Consider the following 22,901-nt stretch of genomic DNA (forward strand, 5'->3'; position numbering starts at 1 on the left):
GCCCCTGTGGGCATTATAAAACTCACATCAACAATTATCTCCCCAGAGAGGTTACAGACAACCCTCTTCCTATAGCAGTATATGAATGTGCCTGTGTCTAGCCTCCTTGCCAGCACTCCGTGATTCTACCATTTAAACTTCTGCCGATGTGACTGAAGAAAGACTAGATGTCATTATTGCTTTGATTTGCATTTATGCCTGTCTTACTACGGAAGCTGAAATAACCAGCTGGATTTCTTCTGCTGTGAATTGCCTGTTCTTGGACTTTGCCATGTTTTTCCTGAGTTGTTTGTTTTTCTTATCATTTATTAAAAGAAATTCCTACCCTCTCCAGATTATATTTCTGTTTTACAAGTTTACATGGTCTACTGCCTTTTTACTTTTAACTAACCCACAATTCCTGTTACACGATATGAAGCAGAGGTCTAACACTTATTTCCTAACAGACAAACAGCTTCATTACATCCAAATTTTCAATCACACATTAAGCGCTCATATACATTTGGATACATCGCTCTATTAGCTCTCTCGTTCATCTGATCTCATGGGAGGGCCAGTTTTTGTGGCTGTTTGCAAAATTCACATTTTTCCCCCCTTCGTAGCAAGTTCATGTTCGTTTCCAGTTGTCCTGTCAGAGCCAGGAGTTCAGGTTGCCCATCAGAGTTCCCACAGCAGCTCTACCACCGTCTGATAGGACTTGTGACTCACAGACGGAGACCCCTGACTAAGTACACGGGCTCTGCAGCTGGCCCGTCCGCCTGCAAACCCATCACCAGGAGACGTCGGGTGAGCTGCTGATCCATTAATGCCTCAGGTTCTTCCTTTGTAAAATGAGGGAAATGAAACTGCCCACCTCAGAAGTTGCTGGATGAATTGAAGGAGATGTTTTACTTAGAAACACCATGCCTGGCACACCACACTTAGTTATTATTTAGTTACAAAACTAAATGTATAATAACACATTTAGTTCATCCTACTGTGTAATACGAATTAGCAAAATCAGAGCTGATTCAAGATCTTCTCTGTGCTAATGTTCACTCATTCTCTCCCGACTGTGTTTGTGTGTATACATATACATACACACGGGACTGTGCTTTCCTGAGCTGAAGGACAGGGCAGTTAACTACCAGAGCTGAAAGGACACATCATCTAGCATTCCATTCTCTCCCTCGGGGAGTTCGAGGCACTCGAAAAAGTATGCCATGTGTGTCTGGGAGTAAAATGGGACTAGACACGGCTGGTTTATATCATGGTCAACCCACAACTTAACTCATCTTTTTAACTCTCCCTCTTAACCAACCTCTCCATCAGCTCAGCTTTCTAAAAAAACACGTTTTATCAGATCACCGCCCCCATCACCACCCGCAAAGAATCCACAATAGATCCACTAACTAGCCCAGGAAATATCAGCTCTCCTGCCTGGCTTTCAAAGCCTACCTACCTTGGTCATTCTCAATTCTGTGCCACTCTCAGAAATCCCCCTCCAAGTGACTTGTCTGCATCTGGTATCTATCTACTTGGCATTATACTGGACTGTACTACCACAAACTAGAAGACACACTGTCTTTAGTCAAAAATACTATAGCCAAGTATTACAATAAAGTCGAGAAGAAAATTTTCCCTTCTGAAAATCTGAATTAACACCGGCCAACAGGCCCATGTGTGGCCTCTCTTCATGAATCGTCGAAAGAGCCCAGCCAGGAAAGTGGTGATCTCATTTGCATGTTTTTTAAATCTATCACAAAATAATAAAATTTGGCCCAGGAGTTCTAAAAAACCTGGTGCTTTCTCAGCTCTCTATCCTGGAGCTCAAAGCTCTCTTACCAACGCTTTCAGTCGAGACCCTCTCCTTGCTGGGCGGGAGGGAGGCCCAACAGGAGCTGGACCTCAACCAGCAGACCCCAGAGACCCTGCTCTTCTACTCCAAACACCACTTCCCAAAAGCCCCCTTCACATGATGGATGGAGCCACCGAGGCAAGCTGCCCCTCCCAACTCCAAAAACCCACCTCGTGACCCTCTTCTCACTGCCACACTGTCCCCAGTCCCACATCTCAGGACTGACACTCACCATCAGACCCCACTGCTGAAAGTGCCTCGATCAAAGGTCACCACAGACATCCATGCCATCACCTCCAAGGACAACACCAGCTGCTCTGGCGTCTGTCTGTCTTTAGGCGTCTGCCCCTCTCCTGCTCCATGTAACCTGTTAGGGCCGTCAGCCACTTGGACCCATCATCCTCCCAAATGAAAGGGATTTTATGTGTTATAAGCACATGCACTCATCCAGATAACGGTGTATACATAGTGTCGGTTCTGCAAAACTGCAATCCTACCCATCCAGTAATTTAAGGGTAGTTCTACTTACCCACGGAATGAAAGCTGTTTGTCTTCAAGTCCTGCATACAAACAGCACTTGATGTCCCACACGGGGCAACAGCCACATTTCCACAGATGCTGATTTTATACAGCCTGTTATTTTTGGTATCAACAGCTTCCCATGTATAACTAGAAAGGAAGAAAAACAATTTGTCACTGTCACTGATCTGCCAATAATTAAACCTCTCTCTAGTTTCATATTCAAGCCACATTTGCTTAAGATTACCATAACTCAGACGATACACTTTCATTAGCCAAAAATACTGAAGTCAAACTATGTTAAGTTGAATGGAAGCCAGGGCTGAAACCACTAAACACCACCTCACTCTGGTTTAATCCGCCCTGAAGCAGCCTCAAGACTCCAGGATCATTAAAATACTTAAAATTTTGCCATTAAGAACATCAACTTAGTTATCTAATACATATTTGCTCAAGAATTGTGTTGAATTTTAAGACAGCAACCTTTCCAATCACACCGGAATGCTGAAGCGCCAAATAATTGTTTTCAACTTTGTTCATCTTATTTAAAAACTAGTTATGGCATGAAAGACAGTTCTAGTTCCAGTTTTACCTCTTACATCTATAGTTCATACGTAAATTAACAAGATGAAGCTATGCTGTGAGTGCAGCATCTGATCAAAAATCAAACAATTTAGGGCGTTCCCATCGTGGCTCAGTGATTAACAAATCCGACTAGGAACCATGAGGTTTCGAGTTCGGTCCCTGACCTTGCTCAGTGGGTTAAGGATCCAGCGTTGCTGTGGCTGTGGTGCAGGCTGGTGGCTACAGTTCTGATTAGACCCCTAGCCTGAGAACCTCCATATGCCACAGGTGCGGCCCTAGAAATGACCCCAAAAAAACAATTTAGGAGTTACTATCGTGGCTCAGCAAAAACAAACCCAACTAGTATACATGAGGACTCGGGTTCGACCCCTGGTCTTGCTCAGTGGGTTAAAAGATCCAGCATTGCCAAGAGCTGTAGTGTAAGCTGTAGACACGGCTCAGATCCCACGTTGCTGTGGCTGTGGTGTAGGCTGGCAGTTGCAGCTCCAGTTCCACCCCTAGCCTGGGAACCTCCATATGCTGAGGATTCAGCTGAAAAGGCAAAAAAAAAAGTAAAATAAAATCAGACAGTTTACTTTAGGTTGATTCACTATATCAAGCATTTTACATGCATTACAACTCACTGCCCATTTGACCCTCTGGCAACTACTGAGACATTGCGCAACTGTCCATGAATCAATCTGCATACTTAGGACAAAATACAGCTGACCCTTAAACAGCGAGGGTTTCAACTCTACGGGTCCACTTACACATGCATTTTTTTCCCCACTAAGCACTGTACTACATGATCCAGGGTTGCACAGAAGGTGACGTGTAAAGTTACATGCGAATTTTCGATGGGAGTGGGGGGGGTGGATAAGGGGGTGGCGCGCCTAACACCATACTGTCAACTGTAATGCTTTGTCAGCTGTGTCATAACAATTACTCCTAATACTCCACTCTGCACAGGGAAAAGGTTTTGTCCGGTCCATAAAACTTCCTCAGCGAGGGGAGACAGGAAATGAGGAAAGTAAATAAAAAGCCCCCTGCACGATGCAAAGGTGCAGTAATTCAACAGTACTTTGGAAGGAAGGAAAATAAAGCAAATCAGAATTGCTTAGGCGAGGCCTATCCTGGAATTTGGGAGCGAGACCTGGAGGATGCTGAACCTGAGACCACAGGGAGGTACCGGGAGTTTACGCACAGCAGGACCAGCCGGATAAGAGGATGCACTCCCCACAGAAGGAGTCCACATGCCAGAGCTCCCCTTCCACTGGGCATCTTGGCACAAAACACCAGGCAACACACAGCTCCCGGCCCAGAGGCAGTTTCCCCAGGAGCCCCGTCCAGCAGTGGAGGAACCCCGACAGTAGAGCTGCTGGCAGGAGCCAAGCTTTCTTCTGAACTCAGGTCTGGGGACCCAGCAATTCTAGCTGCTGGGAAGCCAAGGACCTCGGCGCACATGTGCACTCAGGCAGGGCTTCGGAAGGCTCCCCGGACAGCCACTGAACTGCTGGAAACCGACAAACAGGCTGGTGCGCTTGTCAAGAGCCTGATCTTAGGGTGACACCAGCTACCACTCAACTTCTTAACACCTGAGCGCTCGCTCCCAGAGTCGGGAGACTTACACGCCCGAGAAAATGACCAAGTAATACCAGGCTCGAGAAGGCATCCATCAAGGCCAATGTCTTCTGACAAACACTCCTCTTTATTCCTTTGCTTCCCAAATATTTCCTAAGTACCTACTGAGGAGGAGAGCAATGATCGGACAGAGATCAAACAAGAAAAAACAAAACACAAAAAAACAAAACCCCACCCTTCCGGTGTGTGTCCTCCAGGGGAGGACAGACAATAAACAGGTAAACAAACAACGGGAAAGGTCCGCCTCCTAAGACAGGCATGCACGGACATAAAACAACATCGACTGTGCTAGGAAATGAGCAAGTCCTTCCTGCGGGAAGTCTTCTGAGAGCACTCTCACCCTGAGACTCGAATGACAAAAAGAGCAACGCAGGCAGGCATGGGGGGAAGCATATGCCAGCAGACTGACGTCAGCGCGAGGTCCTGAGGCGGGAGTACACGTGCGTGGCTGGCAGAGAAGGGTGGGGCTGGGGCTGGAGCGAGGCGGATGGAGACCAGTACGAGATGGGTTCAAGGAGATGAGGACATGCAGTCGCGCAGAGCAAAGGAACAGTTCCGATTTTGTACTCGAAGCAAAGAAAGGCCACTCAAAGATGCTACGGAGCTTTCCTTAAAATTCCAAGCCAGTGGTTCTATTTGCAGGGTATTAATGAACGTTTCTGTTGATTACAGTTGATTAAGGGAAATCATAACTCTTTTACTCAGGACCCCTACGTTGCTCTGGGATGCTAGACATTAAATTTCAAGTAATGGCATCATTAAAGTGTTCCACGATCCTAAGGACACTTAGAGAGAGAGGTGTGGGAAAGTATTTAGAATGAGTGAACTGGAAGGAGTCAAGTCTAAAGAAAGTTACTGAAAATGCTAGGCCTTTTGGTTTGGTTGGTTTTTGGGTTTTTTTGGCCAAGCCTGAGGCATGCAGAAGTTCCCAGGCCAGGGACTGAACCTGAGCCACAGCAGCGATGGCACTGAGTCCTGACCCGGCTAGGCTTTTCTTAAAAGCAGAAGCCCACTGCTGTCTTTTCCAAAGGTGCTACTGAAATAAGACAGATGTGGAGTTCCCGTTGTGGCTCATCGGTTAACGAATCCGACTAGGAACCATGAGGTTGCGGGTTCGATCCCTGGCCTTGCTTAGTGGGTTAAGGATCCAGCATTGTACTGCAGTGTAGGTCGCAGTCACGGCTCAGATCCCGAATTGCTATGGCTCTGGAGTAGGCCGATGGCTACGGCTCTGATTAGACCCCTAGCCTAGGAACCTCCATATGCCGCAGGAGCGGCTCAAAAAATGGCAAAAAAGACAAAAAATAAAATAAAATAAAATAAATAAGATAGATGTGAAGAGAGTGCATCTACAGAGCAGAAGAGATGGAAAAAGGTAAGATGGGGGTTGTGGTCCTAATTTTCCGGAAACTGGGGTTCCTAGAAGATGCTGCGCTATTCAATTCTATTTCTTTTCTCTATTTGTATTTTGCATTCTGTCAAGATTTAGCAAAGTGATACGTGGTTATGGGAAGAAGCAGGGAGCACCCCGTGCCTGCCAGGGCCTGAGGGCTGGATTGCTTTAGAGGGTTATTTAACCCCTCACCACAGGGCAGCACTGTGAACTCGACGCACAAGCCCAAACTGCAGCACCTGGGTCCTTAAGTCACCTCCCTTAAAAACGAAGGGATGGCATCTGCAGGCCATCAGATCTTGAAATACTTAGATTCCAGAGAACATGTCTCCTTGAAAACAGGCAAAGATGCCTAGCGCCATACATCACTAGGAGCAGGAATAGGCAACTGGGTGAAATAATTTATCTGAAACCTCATGCAGCGTAATCCAAAAACTCTTGAGTATCCTGTTATACACCCTAGTTAGATGAAATTATCATCTAGACAATTTTCTTAAAGAAGATTTCATTAAACTTGAAAATCATCTAAATACCTGATAGGACTTTTTAAGAAAATTACATTTGAAACTACCTGCAGCTCAGATCTGGTCCCTGGCCCAGGAGCTCTGTGTGCCACAGAGTGGCCAAAAATGGAAGGAAAAAAAAAAAAAAAAAAAAAAAAAACCTGGGAGTTCCCCTCGTGGCCTAGCATAAATGAATCTGACTAGCATCCATGAGGACGCAGGTTCAATCCCTGGCCTCGCTCAGTGGGTTAAGGACCTGGCATTGCCCTGAGCTGTGGTGGAGGTTGCAGACGAGGCTCGGATCCAGCCTTGCTGTGGCTGTGGCCTTGGTCAGCAGCTACAGCAGTTCCAACTAGACCCCTAGCCTGGGGACCTCCATATGTTGCTGGTGTGGCCCTAAAAAGACAAAAAAAAAAAAAAAACTAAACATAAAAAAAAAAAAAATCAATAAAAATAAAAGTACCAAGATCATATTCTAGAACCAGGCAATGGCTTCAGAAACAATAAAAGTATATAGACTAAAAAAAAAAAAAAAAAAGTAATGATATCTTTGAGGAAAAACAATTCTTTGTCTAAAAGTTGTCCACTAGAAAGTTCTCTACACGAAGCAAACATGTACAGCCAAAATGGAAACCCAACAGTATGGTTTATTTAAGACCCAAGCAACTGAGACCAGTTAGCTGAGATTCACTGAAAAGTCTGTATTCTAGACTAAGCTTTCTGGGCTTATCCAAGAGGAAAAAATGAGACCAACATATTAGACCAAAGAGAAACTAAGCTATAGTAATAAAATTTTAAACTTTTAGCAGGAAACAGAGCGTGGAAGAAAATATCTGCAAGTTGTGTAGAAATGCAGTCTTCACTCTCTCACACACACGTGTGAAATCTATCTACTCTACAAACATCTCTTGCAGCAGGATAGGTATGAAAGCCCTGTGGGCATTTTCCTGGAACTGTGACAGGCGTATCTGCTCAAGGCCTCGAAGAGGTGCCTTGGTCCTACGCCACCCTCCATCTCATCTGCGGTCAGAGACCCCCGCAAGGAGGTGGAGCAGGAGAAGCAGAAAGGCGGAGGAAGGCAGAGAAAGGAGCAGGAAGGCGCCCGGAAAGGGAGGAAGGCGGAGGAAGCCAGTGGTCCAGGGGCGACTCACCTGAAGCCCCGCCCACTTCCCGGTCTTGCAAATTTCAGTTCCTATCCTCCCAGGAGACAGACAAACCCCACTTAGAAATGCTCTTCTGGACACAACACCATCGGTGCGAGATCCCTGGCTTTGAAAATCAGCAAGGAGTTGCCCGTCGTGGCACAGCGGCAACGAATCCGACTAGGAACCTTGAGGTTGCGGGTTCGACCCCTGGCCTTGCTCAGTGGGTTAAGGAGCCAGCATAGCCCTGAGCTGTGGTGTAGGGATCTCAGACGCGACTCCGATCTGGCGATGCTGTGGCTGTGGTGCAGGCCGGCAGCTTTAGCTCCAATTAGACCCCTAGCCTGGGAACCTCCATATGCCGCAGTTGTGGCCCTAAAAAAGACAAGACAAAAAAAGAAAAGAAAAAGAAAATCAGCAAAAGCAAGCAAAATCCTTGCCATCCTACCTCATTTTCCAGAGAAGACAGTGTAGTTAGCCAACGTTCCCCTCCCCGTTCATTTCAGAGCGCGCCTGGCGGTTCGAGGTATACACGTACGCGAGGGGTGGCCCAGACCCCGGTGGGCTGGTCCCCGCTGCGTCCTCTGCTCTGATTGCCAGCCCTGCTGGCCTTTCTCACCACCCAAGGCTAGATCTTCTTGGGTGCCTGGTCTCCTCAACTGCACGGCGGCTCTGGGCAGAGGCGTCCTCCCTCCCAGAACTACTACGTAGTGACAGACACATGGACAGAATCCATACATGCTGGCAGGTTGAGAGGTAAACAGCCGGTGGACTAAGAACCCAGCACCACTCGACGTCTGCTAAGCAAGCACCTCACACCGTTACTCAACTCTCTCAAATTCCTCTGCTTCGGAGTCAAAGACGGCAAGGCCCTGTGCTCAGTGTCACCCAACCAGGAAAATGACAGGCCAGGCATGAGTCCAGGTCCGTCTGAGGCCAAGGGCAGGTGTTTACACTGAGGTAAAGAGCCACCTTTATTTGTGGTGGTTTGGGTTTTTTTGTTCTTTTTTTTTTTTTTTTTTTTTTTAACTTTTCAGAAAATATTTAGTTCCAGCTAGAACTCTGAAGCTGGAAAACCATTCCCCGGACTTGAGAGTTTACATCTTATCACAACAGATGCCCCTAAAGTGACAGATCCCGGATGGCAAGTAAATTTCCAGAGGGCATGCATCTGAGCAAGCCCCTGGGGAGAAGGTGTGACATGCCGCGTCATGCTGAGCAGGCCCTTTTCTGAGTTCAAGTTCTTCCCCAAGTTTTCAACTTCTGTTGCCATTTACCACCACCACCCCTCCCCCTCCAGTTTCTCTTCTGCACAGCCCCAGTTGCCAAACACGAGGCCCTGCCTTCTGCAACCTCTCTTCCCTCACCCAGCCGGTCTCCCCAGAAAGAATGTCAGCTCCCTCAGCCCCCTTCTTCCCACCGGCTGAAACTGCCTCACTTTCAAGCCAGGCTGGTGGAGGAGTCCCCTCGGAAGGAACACATCTATTTTGCTTTCCGCACCTAGACTCACCCCCTCCTTTAAAATGACTACTGAGCTCAGCAAAAAGCTACTCCCCAAAAACCTCGACCAAGAGTCCAAAGTAAGTGTCATCGGTAACTGAGAAACATCCTGCAATCGAGCCATCAGAGCCAGCAGGGAACGGTGACAGGACAGAAGTCACATACGGGGCAAAGGACTTGAAGAGGTCTTGGACTTTAGAGGGAATGCTACGGCTGGAATATGCCCTGGATGTGGACAATTCATCTCACCACACGGGCTGAGCCCACGGGCTCGAGACCACCTGCCCGACTCTAATCCCACAGCCTCTGCCAAAGCTACACTGGACTTCGGCGGGCAGCGTGCATCTGCTCCGCGGCACAGAGGTTCCATTTTTGCCTCATCTGGTTTACATTTCATCATATCCCAAAAGGTGTTGGCAGATCACCAATCAGAGGAAAGCACACACAAGCAGCGTACTGTCAAGCAGCCCAGAGACGGCAAAGCGCTTCCACGTTCCCAGACCGCTCGGCCAAGGCCACGTGGCCAACCCACCGCGGTCCACACCGACCAACCCAGGGGCAGCAAGGAAGGAGCAGATGTAATGGGCCGGCACCACTGCCTAGAGTTCAGAGAGCTTCCTGAAGAGAAACACAGAGCCACCCCCACTGACAAACGCCTGTCCAAAAGAGAGAAGTCACCAGAAAAGGCCCGAGGGCTACAAGCGGATAATCACTCCCAACCCTCCAACACGGGTGTCTTCCGCCACCCCCCTCGGGCTTTTACACACATCATCCCTGAATGTCTGCAAAATGTAATTTGGGGCTCTTTCAGATGTTTCAAAAGTGAACATCTAAACCCAAGTACACAGAGTTCAATGACAAAGCATGTCGTATGCCCCACCCGTTAAGGCAAAAAAACCAAAACCCTTAGAAAACTGAGACCCTTCCCTCCAGCACAAAACTGCTCCGTGCACTTTCAGTCTGCCCTCCTTCTCACCTTCGGCCACACTCTTCTGAAATATATCCTACTTCTCTCACTCCCTCTGGGTCGTGGGGTTTCGGGAAAATGATCATGTGGCTATTAAACATTTTATCACTGGCCTACCATCATCAGAATATAAAGCTGGAGAGAGGTACAACGAAATCAGCAACAAATGTAATACGTGTGCATGAAACTATAATTTGGCTTCCTTAAAAAATAAATAAATAAGTTGGTGCTATACAAACTAAATTCACAGAGCATGGTCACTGGCTGAGGAATATTTTTCTGAATCCAGGGTGAGCAGCAGGCACTCCTGTCCTGCCTCAGCGGTTAACGAATTTCACTAGCATCCATGAGGATGCAGGTGCGATCCCTGGCCCTGCTCAGTGGGTTAAGGATCCAGGGTTGCTGTGGCTGTGGTGTAGGCCGGGAGCTGCAGCTCTGGTTCGATTCGACCCCTAGCCTGGGAAGCTCCATAGGCCTCTGGTATGGCCCAAAGAAATAAAGAAAGAAAGAGTGGGCAGCAAACACGAAACTTTGGGGACGAGGGGAATGCGAAGTCTTTCCAACCTGAACATCAAAAAAGATTTCTCTGCTTTTTGGCCTGCATCCCAGTCCTCCGAGAGCTGAGAGAATCTTCAGGGAACATTTGGCTCATTACTGCCCCTTATCATTACCAGATAGTTTCTCAGCTCATACCTCCAGACCACCAACCTTCGAAAATCTGGAAGAGTCTCCTAAAATAGGAAGAGGAGAGTGGGGGGAGGGTGGGAACAGGCAGGGGAGGAGGAGGCCGTGGAAAGAGGCCGGGTTTCCAAAACGGACACTTGCAGCAGAAATGTCAAGAGCATAACGGAACCACTGTTGTCGATAATGTTCTCCTGCTGACCCCAAAAGAGAAAAAATCTGATTTGGCGTGATAAACCTGCACCCTGCTCTTAAGGTCGGGGGACACGCGTTAGACACAGCATGGCCAAAGCTTGTATAGGAAGTACTTCACTTCCTATTCTAACAAACCCACAAAGCTGTGGATAAAGATATGGGGCCAGCAAAAAAAAAAAAAAAAAAAAAAAAAGCAAGGAAATGCCAGATATTCGTCTCTGGCTTTCCCTGGTAGCAGGAAGCCAGCTGTCTGGAAGCAAGGCTTTAAGTCCGCATGATACGCCGAGGCGCCAGGGGGTCGGCTGGGATGCTTTTAAAACCAGCATCATGAGTGACCGGCGGGGTCGTGGGAAATGGGGCGGGGAGTATCCCCTGAAAGGTGCCCACAGACGTGAGCCCGAATCCTGCCTGCCCTGACCGGCTCTGGACACACTTCATCTCTGAGCCCTGCCTCCCCAGGCTACACCAGGGCCTGGAGCAGAGAGCTTTTGAGAGACAACCCTCTAAGCGCTCATCGGGGCCAACAGAAGGACTGCTTAAAAACCGAGCTTACAGAAAAGAGGAGCTGGCTTGCTAAAACCTTCCTGAGGCACTGTTGTGGGACACGCTGCCTGGTCTGGGGACCACCTCCATGGAGCTGATGGAGCCAAAGATAGAGACCAGAGGGCTGGGGACACACACACACCAGCTGCCTCTGGGGTCTCTCAGGACAGGCACCCAGGTCCACCCAGCCCGCACCATGTAGCTACCAGCTGCCACCAGAACGGATGAATTTGAAATTGTGGGAAAGGACACAGGACACTTCCTCAAGAGCTTTCGCTGCACTGCAAGGCCGGAACTCTTAGCACCCAAACCTCCCACAAAGGACCGGCCTGCCCTCCCCCTGCTACACCGCATTTTTGTTTAGATCACCCCTGGGGCCAGGACGCAGGCCAGGATTTCAACCTGACACCCCGCTCTGTGGGCACCTTTTTAAAATCCGATGCTCTCATCCGCTGTTCCTCAAATGCATCAAGGAGGGTTCAATTACAGGCTAAACCTCCTTCTTAATTAGACGAAGCCTGAATCCAGCTGCCTTTAGCATCCACCCAGCCCAGGGCACAGAAATCCAACGTCAATGCTCCGTCCCCTAACGGCCCATCCCCAGTGTCCCCAAGCCCTCCCAGACCCAGGGCCCTTCCATCGGAGCCCTCACACCAAGACGGAGCCCTCACACCAAGACAAGAGCTGCTCTCCTAATTCCCGGCCGTCTGCTCAGCCGGGTAGTTCCTGATACTGATGAGGCCACCCCTGGGGGGGGGGCGGGGGGCAGCAGGGGGTGAGTTCTTGACAAAAGCCAGTGAGGTTGACACAGGAGAAAAGTCTCTGCTCTGAGGATGCTCAAGTGTCAGATTGGCACATACAACTCAGCACACCTAACACCTGGCTGGGGACAGGAAGCACAGCGCCAGGTCAGCTGTGACCTTTAGGCATTCATCTAAAAAGAACAGCAATTATATCCGCCACCCCCGTCCCCGCCCCCGCCCCCACCACACACTTTCGCCGAATGATCTGCAAACACTGTCACCCTCACCCGGTCTTTCCAGGGAGCCCCTAAAGTGGCTGCCCCCAACCCTCCCCATCTCTCAAAGTGGCAGCTCCATCCTTGCACCTGCTCCGAGCAAGAAGCCAAGCCGTCCTCTCACTTTTTCTCTCCTCACATCCCACATCCAGTCATCAGAGCAAATCCCATCAGCTCCACCTTCGAAGTATCTGGAATCTGAACCCTCTGCACCACCAGCCTCGTCCAATTGGTTGCAAGGTCTTATCTGGTCTCTCAAACTCCCAGCTGCCCGCCTTGGGCCGTCCTCACCCTGGGTCACGTCTCTGCTCAAAATCCTCCCAGGTTCCCACCTCCCCCGGAATAAAAGCCAGGGTCCCACCTGATGGCCCCTCCAGACTCCCCAAGCCTGTGAGCCGAGCTCCCCAGCAGCAGCTGATGGGCAGTCAGGTGCACAGCTCACCATCTCACTTCCTCTGTGGGCTCTGCCTAGAGAGACGTCAGGACAGCGCAGCCTACACAAAACGGCCCGGCCCACGGCTCCCCGCCCTGCTTCCCTCCTACCCTCCACCAAAGCCACGAGCTCCCAGCCTCATCTAAGGGATCAACAGAAGAGGCAGAGGAGACGGCCGTGCTGGCTTCTCACTTCTCACTGTTTGTGGTAACACTTCCGGCGGGACAGCAGGTGGAGGGGCCTGCGGGGAACCAAGAGGGTGACTCAGTGGAGACAAGCCCTTGTCACTTCTAGGAACCCACCTCTTCAGCCTGTCCACACTGGTGGTTTGGGTGTCAGCTGTGGGCCGGGGGCGGGGTGGGGTGGGTAGGGAGCCGGGAGGGCTGGGGAGCTGTTCTCAGTACGGAGACTAAGTATGTACCTGCTTTCAGGCCACAGCGAATCTTAGGGCCACAGATGAGTTTTACAGGCCATCAGGATCCCAGGGTCACCCCTGCCCCACACGGGCTCTCCACGTGCACCTGCGTGTCTTCCTACAGCCCGCGTGTGGGCGTGGGGACCAGTGACAGCGTTAATGCACAAAGGCTGGCATTGAAAAGCCAGCTCCCACGCTTGCTGCGCAGGCCGCCTACCAGCCACGGCCAAGGCCACCATTCCCTGTTCCCTGACTCCTTCATCTTTCCCTGGTCCCTCCAGGTCCCCAAACTAAACTAGAACTGGTACCTTCGCAATCTCTGATTTCTCCCGCCCCAGGCAACAGTGGCCCACAGGGACCTGCGCCCTCGCCCTAGGGGAGATACGCCCCCCTCACAGGCTCCAGGGATGGACAGATGCTCAAAGCAACACAAGAGACAGAAAAAGTCCAGCAAAGGTCTGCGGCCAACGTGAAGGGCGAGCTTCCTGCTCGCCGAGACTACAGAGACCGGGGTTTCCCTGCCCGTGGGGCACCCAAGCCCCGCTCCACTTACACGACAGAAAGAGCAGGCGTGAAACACACTCAGAAGCCTGGGCAGCGGTGGTAGCTGGTTTTTAAGCTAAACAGCAAGGTGACGCCCACACCAAGTGCGTTCACATCCAGCCCACCAGCCTGCATCCTTGCTCACAGTCCCCCTGGGATCCAGCCCCCACCCTGTCCAGACCACGGACACCCATGCAGGGGTCCTCGAGTGATGAATAAGCAGGCTCTCTCTTCTGCCCTGGATGGCAAACTGCTGCGGCCACCACCGGAAGGAGGGCGGTGCCAAGAACACGACGGGAAAGGGCCAGGGCCAGCCTGACATATGGCACCTGGCACCTGCGCAACCCCCACACCTCCTGTCCCCAAGCTCCTCCTTGGGTTGGCACTCGAGCTGGGCCTTCTCCTGCGCCCAGCTCAAGGAACTCTACGCGGACATCCTCAGAACCACAGAATTCTGGATGCAAAATGGACCGTCAGAGTCACAGAGTCCGGTGCTTTCAGAACTTTCCAGCTTGAGGGAGCCCGTTCTTTCTCAGCAGGAGTGGAGCGCCAGGCACAGGTCAGATAAAGAAGAGCTGCTTCGCCGAGGCAGAGCCCCAGGCACCGGTGGAGAGGCCGGGGGCAGAGCTCAAAGCCACCCTGACCGAAACTAACACGGAGCCTAACGTGCAGGCAGCAAGCGACCCGGGTTCCCCACATTTACGAACGCTGCGGGGCGCCCAGGGCACCGCAACAATGCACCTGCTCTCACACCCTCCAAAGGCGGTCAGCACCCTCATCTGACACGCAGGGAAATCAAAATCCTGGCAGGGCAGCCCCTGGCCAGAGCTCTTACAAGCTGTCCAGATTCAAAGGCAGGACAGCGCCCTCCTACGCAAGCGCCTCTCCCGCCTCTCTCGAAGGGGACACTGACTGCGCGCCAAAGAAGGGACCTGCCAGAGCCAGGTCCAGCATCCAGCCCTCCGGCCTCCAGCTGCAGGCAGGACACACTGTACTCTGCCCGCTGCCATCAGCAGGAGCCTAGCAGCTGTCTCCCAGCAGGCACAGGGCTGGGAGGGATGTTGGCAGAACAGAAGAGCACCTAAGACCAGCCGCAGAGACACAGCAGCCAGAGGAAGGCCCTGCCCGTCCCCGGCCTCCCGCCCACCACCCACCGCCAACAACAACTGCTCCCTGTCTCTCGGGCACGGCGGCCCAAGGAGGCACAGGTCCCAAAGGAGACTGATGGCAAAGAGCCCCGCAAGAAGCCCCGGGCATCACAAGGGCACCAGCACCAGGAAAATGAGATGACAGATGCCAGCAAAGGAACGGGGCCCAAGGAAAGAGAATTAAGAGAACCATCAGCACACAACTCTAAACTCGTCTTTCACGGGGTGACGCAAGCGGGGGCATCCAGGAACACAGAACAAGCAGCTGTGAATATACATCAACTGGAGACCGCACTTAAAAAAAAAAAAAAAAAAAAAAAAAACAGAAAGAGTTGAAGAGCTTAGGAAGGACAGGAAGGAAAGAAGTGCAAGGCTGGGAGACAGAAGACATGCTTCTGGAACCCTGCCCAGAGGGGCAGCCAGATACAAAGTATGACAGACAAATCAAGCAGGACAAAGTACAAGTTACCATAAAGAAAAGCTGAACGGCACAATTAATGAAACTCTGACCCAAAAGAGAACATTTTTTCCATACACACAGAACACTCCCACCCTGACTAGGGGCTAAGCCACGCTTTCACCACATTTACTGCCCACAATGGGGGGGGAAATTCCATTTACTGGGGGGAAAGAAGATTTGTTAAAAATGAGTGGGTCCAGGAAGTTTAAATCATTAGAACCTTGGGGTCCCAGAAGGAAAGATTTAGACGTGAAGAATGAAAAAACTAAGTATCAAAACCTAGGAGTAGCCGTGTACACAGGACAAAGAAACGTAAAGCTTTAAATTCATCTCTCAGTTGTGCAAACTGGGTTCAAAGACCTAAGCTTCCAACGAAACCCAGAAAAAAAGAAACATTAGGTAGACATGAGCAACAGAGAAGTTAATAAAATTTATTCATTTTAACTCGCTCAGAGTGAGGAGTTCCCTGGTGCCACAGCAGCTTAAGGATCCAGAATTGCCACCGCTGCAGCTCAGGTTCAATCCCTGGCCCCAGGACTTCCGAAGGCTACTAACGCGACCAAGAAAAAAAAATTCATGGTGATAGAGATGGTGAACAAAATAAAATGCTAGTTCTTTTGAAAAGACTAAAAAGGGTAAAAAAAAAAAAAAAAAAAACACAAACTTTGATAAATATGATTAAGAAAAAAAATGCAAATAAACATCAGCAATTTTTTAAAATTTACCTACAGATCCAAAAAGTATTTTCAAAAGTATAAGAGTAGCATGCTACATGTTTATATACGAGTATGTAACTAAAACGACAATTTCCTCGAAAAGCAGATTACCGAAATTGGCTCAAGAGAAGACCCAAAATCTGAACAGATAAATAACATAGATAAAACTGAACCCAGAATCAAAACTCCTCTCCCACCATACTCTACCTGCACCAAGGCATGAAACCCAGAGAGTTTTACTGGTAAGTTTTACCAAAATTTAAGGAAGCGGAAATTGCCTGTCCTATACGAGAGCTGTTCCACAGCATATAAAATACCAAAAGCTAACTAGCTCCTTCCACGAAGCAAACATTCTTGATACTAAACTCAGCCAAAAACAGTACAGCAAAGAAAATTACAGCCCGAGCTCACTTAAAAACACAGTTGCAAGCCTCCTATATAAAGTCCAAACTATAAAACTTCTAGAAACAAACAGAACAGAATATTTTTGATCTGAGAGGAGACCAGTGATTCTCAACTAGAGGTAGTTTTGCCCCTAGGGGTCTTTTTTTTTTTTTTTTGCTTTCTAGGGCCACACCAGGCTAGGGGTCTAATTGGAGCTGTAGCTTCCAGCCTACACCACAGCCACAGCAATGCATGATCTGAGCCGTGTCTGCGACCTACACCACAGCTCATGGCAATGGCCGGATCCTTAAACCCACCGAGCAAAGCCAGGGATCGAACCAACAACCTCACGGTTCCTAGTCAGATTCCTAGTTCCTAGTTTATGCTCTGCCATGACAGGAACTCCCCAGGGGTCATTTCAAATGTCTGAATGGGGAGGGGGTGCTCCTGGCATCTGAGGGGTAGAGACCAGGGGTGCTACTAACATTCCACAGTGCAAAGAACGGCCCCCAGCAAAGACTCAGCCAGGCCAAATGTCAAATGTGAGAAACTCGGGGACAGGCCAAGATTTCCTGGGCTACCAAAAGCACGAACCATTAAAAAAAAAAAAAAAAAGTTAAATTAAAATTCATCAAAACTAAGAAATATCTGTTCTTCAAAGGATATATTAAGAAAATAAAAAAGCAGGCCAAAGAAAGGAGGGGAAATACACATTCCACACACCTGAGAAAGGACCCGGAATCTACAAGAGTCCTTACGACACAGTAAGACGACCCCCAAAAAAGTGTGTTAAGAAATGAGAGGCAAAGGATTTTTTTTTTTTATAGAATCACTAGCCCCAGTGCTGCGACTTTAGTGAGTTCTCTCACCCAGTACAATGGCGTTTCATACGCCAAGATCGAAATAAAGATGAGCCATCTAAACTCTTTTACTCAGCCCCGCCTTTTAAACCCCTCTCTGTGAAACACTGATAAAAGTCGAGAAGCCCAATCAGGAACTCATTTCCTGGGGATGTGTCAGGACGCTGTTCTAAGAATGAAAGCCTGTGGTCTAGGAGTTCCCGTCATGGCTCAGTGGCTAACGAACCCGACTAGTATCCATGAAGACTCCGGTTCGACCCCTGACCTCACTCAGTGGGTTAAGGATCTGGCCTTGCTGTGGCTGTGGTGTAGGCCGGCAGCCACGGCTCCCATTCAACCCAACCTGGGAACTTCCATATGCTGAGGGTGCAGCCCTAAAAAGCAAAAATAAAAAAATAAAATAAAAAATAAAGCCCGTGGTCTAATGGATCCCAAATGAACCAAGCTTGGGCTACCCACACTCACGGTTGCAATAAATGTATACACACAAATGGATGTGGTCCAGGCTCAACATGTGGCCCAAATTAGGCATCCAAGCACCATTCCTTCCGGGGGAGAATCACAGGGGGAAAAAAAACATCCCCTTCAAGCCAGCAACTAAACCAACCTCAACTTCCAGCTGCCTTCATTAGGCTCTTGTCCTCAATATAATAAAAATTTGCCAGCATTTGTACCCAAACAATTAGAGGGAAACTTGTTCTGAATAAATGTGACTCAACCACCTCAAGCCATCCAGCCCCTGTGCTGTGTTATAACTGGTACAAACTGTTGAGTGAGCAATACTCACCGAGGGTGCTGCTGACACCTAAATAAAGGGTGGAAACCTACTACATTTACCAAGTATAATCCATGCACTACTTGGCCGAGCAGAGGGCCTTCTGATCACTTGCAGTGACTTGGCGTGGCCCGGCCTCTGCCCCCTCACCGCCTGCAGCAGTGGGTCCCTGCTGACCTTTGAACCCCAGCCAGCACAGCCTCCTCCAGGCCCCAGGCCTCTGAGCATGCCCGCCTCACTGACCTCCAAACTCAAGTGTCTGTGATGACACACCACCGCCCCAGCAACAGCTGAGGGATCGGGAATGACCAACTTCTCCCAGAGCACAGGGCGCACCGGCCCGCGGGACGCCTCAAGGACACACGCCCGAGGCCTGCCCGAGAACCAGGACTTACTTAAGAGCCTGAAGAGCCGCCCACGCCCTGGGAAGGTGGCCTTTGTCAGGTCACCCCACTCTCTCCCTCAGGCGGCTGCTGGGACGGCTACTCCACTGTTCCCTCCACCCTTTCCAAAAAACGAACTGCCCTGGGGGAGCACCCTGCCCCCTACCCTGACCCCAGGAGCATCAGAGCCACGCAAGTCCACTCAGGCACCTGCAGCAGGCCCCACTTCCCTCTGGGGGGCCCTAAGGGACACAGGTGCAAAGCACCCTCTTGGGCTGCGGGGAGCTGGGCTTGGGAGGAGAGGCCGCTTTCCCAGAACTCAGCGACCATGAGGAGGTACCACCAGAAGCTGGATGCGGTGTGGGCATCCCAAACGGGCAGCTGGAGGTGGAGGGGGGGCACCTACAAACTGCCCCGGGCACCAAAGCACCTCGAAAAGGAGAGTCTTCAATGGAAAAATGTGTTCCTCGCTACAAGCAACCAATTGACAAGCACTTGGCAGTGACCCTGTGTCTATGGGGACCGCCGCCACCGCCTCCGTCCACAAGCTGCACAAACAAACAGTAACAGCAGAAGTCTACTTCTCACACTCACTGTGAGACCTGGGGCACTCCTGACAGACAGACGCGCCCCGCGGTGGAATAACAGGCAACTGAACACATCCTGCTTTGGTGCTCCTTGGCCAAATTTTTCACACTGGATTCACAAAGATGTACGGTTCACGGTCCCGTTCAAATACGTGCTAGAGCCGAGGAACTTTAGCCAGTGTGACCTCATTCAAGTACATGTTTTTAACCAAAGTGAAGTCTTCAGTGTTTAAGCCAAGGTATCCATTTGAAATGGGAACAAACAGAACGTCGCCTTGCAGGGTTCAAAGGAGAGATTCTTAAATGTGGGTTCAGGAGATGTCTTGGGGCGAAGGCACAGAGCAGGAACGGGAGAGAGATGTGCCCAAGCCCAGCCAAAGGCACAGCCCCCTCGGAACACTGGCATGTGCTCAGTCGTGCCTGCACGTGACCATGAAAAGATGAATTTAAAGATACAATGGCCATTTCTTACTGGGCCAAGAGGCAGTGTTCCACCCGGAGATGAGGTCAGAAACCAGGTGCCAGGAGTTCGAGATGTGGTGCAGCGGAAACAAATCCGACTAGGAACCATGAGGTTGTGGGTTCAATCCCTGACTTCGATCAGCAGGTTAAGGATCCGGTGTTGCCGTGAGCTGTGGTGTAGGTCGCAGACGCGGCTCAGATCTGGCGTGGCTGCTGCGGCTGTGGTGTAGGCCGACAGCTGTAACTCTGATTCGACCCCCAGCCTGAGAACCTCCGTATGTCACAGGTGGGGCCCTAAAAAGCAAAAAAAAAAAAAAAAAAAAAAAAAAAAAAAAAAAAAGAAAGAAAGAAAAAGAGACCAGGTGCCAGCACGACCACCCTAATGCAAAAGTGAGGGTCCCTGGGAGTTCCCTAGCGGTTAGGACTGGGCGCTTTCGGCAGGCTGGGTTCAATTCCTGGTCTGGGAACTGAAATCCCACACCAAAGCCCCTACACACTGGGGCCAAGACACACACACACACACACAGACCCCCCCCCCCCAATGGCAGGCCCCTGCAGCAGCCACAGAGTAAAGGTCTGCTCTGGAGACCAACTGTAGCCTAACTATTAAGAAAGCAATTCCAATTTGCTACCACCACCCAGACTTCGAACTAGCCTCACTGAACTAATTTCTTAAGGATGCGTTTGGTCACAGCTGCCATTATTCCAAAACTTCCTCCTTTAAATGTGGCAGCCTGACCTCATGTCAGGTGCTGCCCTTTTCTCTGTGTAACTGGGGGCTGCGGTGAGTACCTCTGCATCACAGGGCAGCTAACTGCCCTATAAACTGATGGGCAGAACTGCTCCCTCCCCCTCCCCCTCCCCCCCAAACAGGGGCCTTTAGTTTCCATTCTGAGCTGGGTCTCACTCTCCTCAGGGTACTAAGTTCTCCATGGTCTGAACTCAAGTGTGCTAATAAACCCATCTCTGATAGAAATGAAGAATTAGACCCCCCAAATCCCACCACAAACTCAAAATTCAGCTCCTAGCGGGCTAAACTTGACGTCATTCGGCCAAAAAACTGACCAGTGCCAGGGGTAACTGTTGACTGTTTGTTAACTAGTCTTTCAGAACTTTTCACCCTGGTTTTTTTTTTTTTTTTTGAACCAAAGTTTAAAAAATAAATAAAACCTGGATTTTCCACCCTCCTCAATAGTCCAGAGAAGGTTGGTTCGAAAATTCTCGGAATTGGCCCTTCCCCAGCCCCAGGACTCCCAGCCATGGCAGGACACTAAGAGTCCTCATTGGGACGAGCGATTATACAATCATGGTTCCCAGAGCAAAAGGCTCCACTAGAATAATCCACCCGGAGACAATGACATCATGTGAGCAACTAGACAGGAAGTTAGGCTCGGAGAAGTGAAGGGTGAAGCCTTGAAAGCCAATACTGGACGATCGCCCTCCCATTCTCTGATCAAAAACAAAACAAAAATTTTTTTAAAAGTCCCCTTCTCCAAAAAAAGCTACTTTAAAGAGAAAATAGAAAACCCACACGGAGGAAATAAGTCAGTAAGTGAAACCAAAATCCCTCAACTCCATGGCCATCATGCGGGTGAGTCAATCCGCACTAAAGGGCCCCTCCAAAGCCCCGCTGCTGGAACTTGGAGGAAAACGTGGAGCGGGAACAAAGCGCAGCTGTAGTTCCTGCGTCCTCCCAACTTTCGCAGGCGCACCGAGGGGCGTGAGGGTGCCCGCAGTGTGTCACCCGGGCGGGTCGCGGCAGCCGGCTGTTCCTACACAAAGCCACTCCTGACTTAGTGACAGCCACAAGTGGCCTGGCGACGGACCCCGATCAGAGGCGGAACGCCCCTTCCCCCGCGCCCCCCCGCCCGCGCGCACGACCCCCGGTCTCTTATCCTGCCCCGCCGTGCGGGCAACTTTCCCTCGGGGACCAGAGGACTCAAGTCCGGGCCAGAAGCGACTCCAGGACCCCAGTCCCTCCCCGAGCGCCCCGGCCCCCAACCCCGCCCGCCGCGTGCCAGGGCACCGCGAGCGAAGCCTGAGCCCTGGAGGGCCACCCACCTGCACAGCTCGGGGAACTCGGTGCCCTGGGTCCCGGTGGCCCTCGGGGCCCAGACCAGTAGCAGCAGCTGCACCAGGAGCAGGGAGCGCAGCCGGTAGCCGGCTGGCGCGGGCCCCAGGTGGGCGCTCCGGCCGGCAGCGGCCCCCATCGCGCCGGGCCCGGGCTGCAAGGCGGGCGCAGGGCGAGCGGCGCGCGGCTGCCCGGGGCCTCGCCGGAGACGTGGTTGAGCCGCCAGGGCGGAGACGAAGAGGAACACAAGAAGAGCGGGAGCGGGGCGGGAGCCCGAGGGGCGCGCGGCTCGTCTGGGCTCGGCGGCGGCGGCGGCGGCGGCGGCCCCCGAGCCGGTCACGTGACCGCCGCCCGGCACCGCCCCCTCCCCCGCCCCGCTCACATGACTCCCTTGTTCAGGTGATCCCCGCCCGCCGGCTCCGCCCAGGCCCGGTCACGTGAGCGCGGCGCGCGCTGGGCAGGAAGCAGCCGGGCAGGGGCGCGGGCGCAGGTGCGGGGCCGAGGCCTGCGTCCCCGCCGCCGCCCCGCCGGGACCCGGCCCCAGCTTCAGTTTCTCCAGCGCGCACTCTGGGTCGCGGTGCGGGTGCTTTCCAACTTGGAGTCACTGCTGCTCACCCTTGACAGACAGGGAGGGGAAAATAGGGCTCAGAGTTAAGTGCCGTAAATGACACCGCAAAGCCGCGCTGCTCAGGATCCCTGACGAATGGGAGCCCACTTTTCTTGCCCTGCGCAGCCAAAGCGCGGAGCCCTGCGCGGGGCTTTCCAACCACTGCCCAGCAGAGCCTCTCAGCCTTCTGTGGCGGGTGTTAATTCCCAAGCGTGGGCTTTTCCGATAAGGAAGGCTGCACGAAAATAGGAACTTGAAATGTGAAGAAGGCAAAGGTCTAACTATCAAGCAAGTACCCCTCGATACAACTTTATTAATTTCTCTACTCAGCTGTTTTGTTAGACTCATGCTATGTGAATGAGTCTTAGCTAGACACAGTTGAAGTAAAAACGCAAATCTGAAAAGACGTGAACTCAAAAAGTTTACCTTGGAGTCCCTGTTGTGGCACAGTAGAAACGAATCCGACTAATATCCATGAGGATGCGGGTTCCATCCCTGGCCTTGCTCAGTGGATCTGGGATCGCAGGTTGCTGTGGCTGTGGCGTGGCTGGCAG

General features: G+C 51.1%; 1 protein-coding gene across 1 annotated transcript in view; it reads right to left on the reverse strand.

Annotated features, from left to right (window-relative positions):
* The window catches only part of IGF2R (insulin like growth factor 2 receptor), a 102,996-nt gene extending 81,029 nt beyond the window's left edge, over positions 1 to 21,967 (reverse strand). Inside the window, 2 exon segments of the mRNA NM_001244473.1 lie at positions 2,367 to 2,506; positions 21,731 to 21,967. Of these exon segments, the coding sequence (NP_001231402.1) occupies positions 2,367 to 2,506; positions 21,731 to 21,879 (289 nt within the window). The 5' untranslated portion in view covers positions 21,880 to 21,967.

The sequence above is a fragment of the Sus scrofa genome, chromosome 1 (genome assembly GCF_000003025.6).
Source record: "Sus scrofa isolate TJ Tabasco breed Duroc chromosome 1, Sscrofa11.1, whole genome shotgun sequence".
Taxonomy (NCBI): Eukaryota; Metazoa; Chordata; class Mammalia; order Artiodactyla; family Suidae; genus Sus; species Sus scrofa.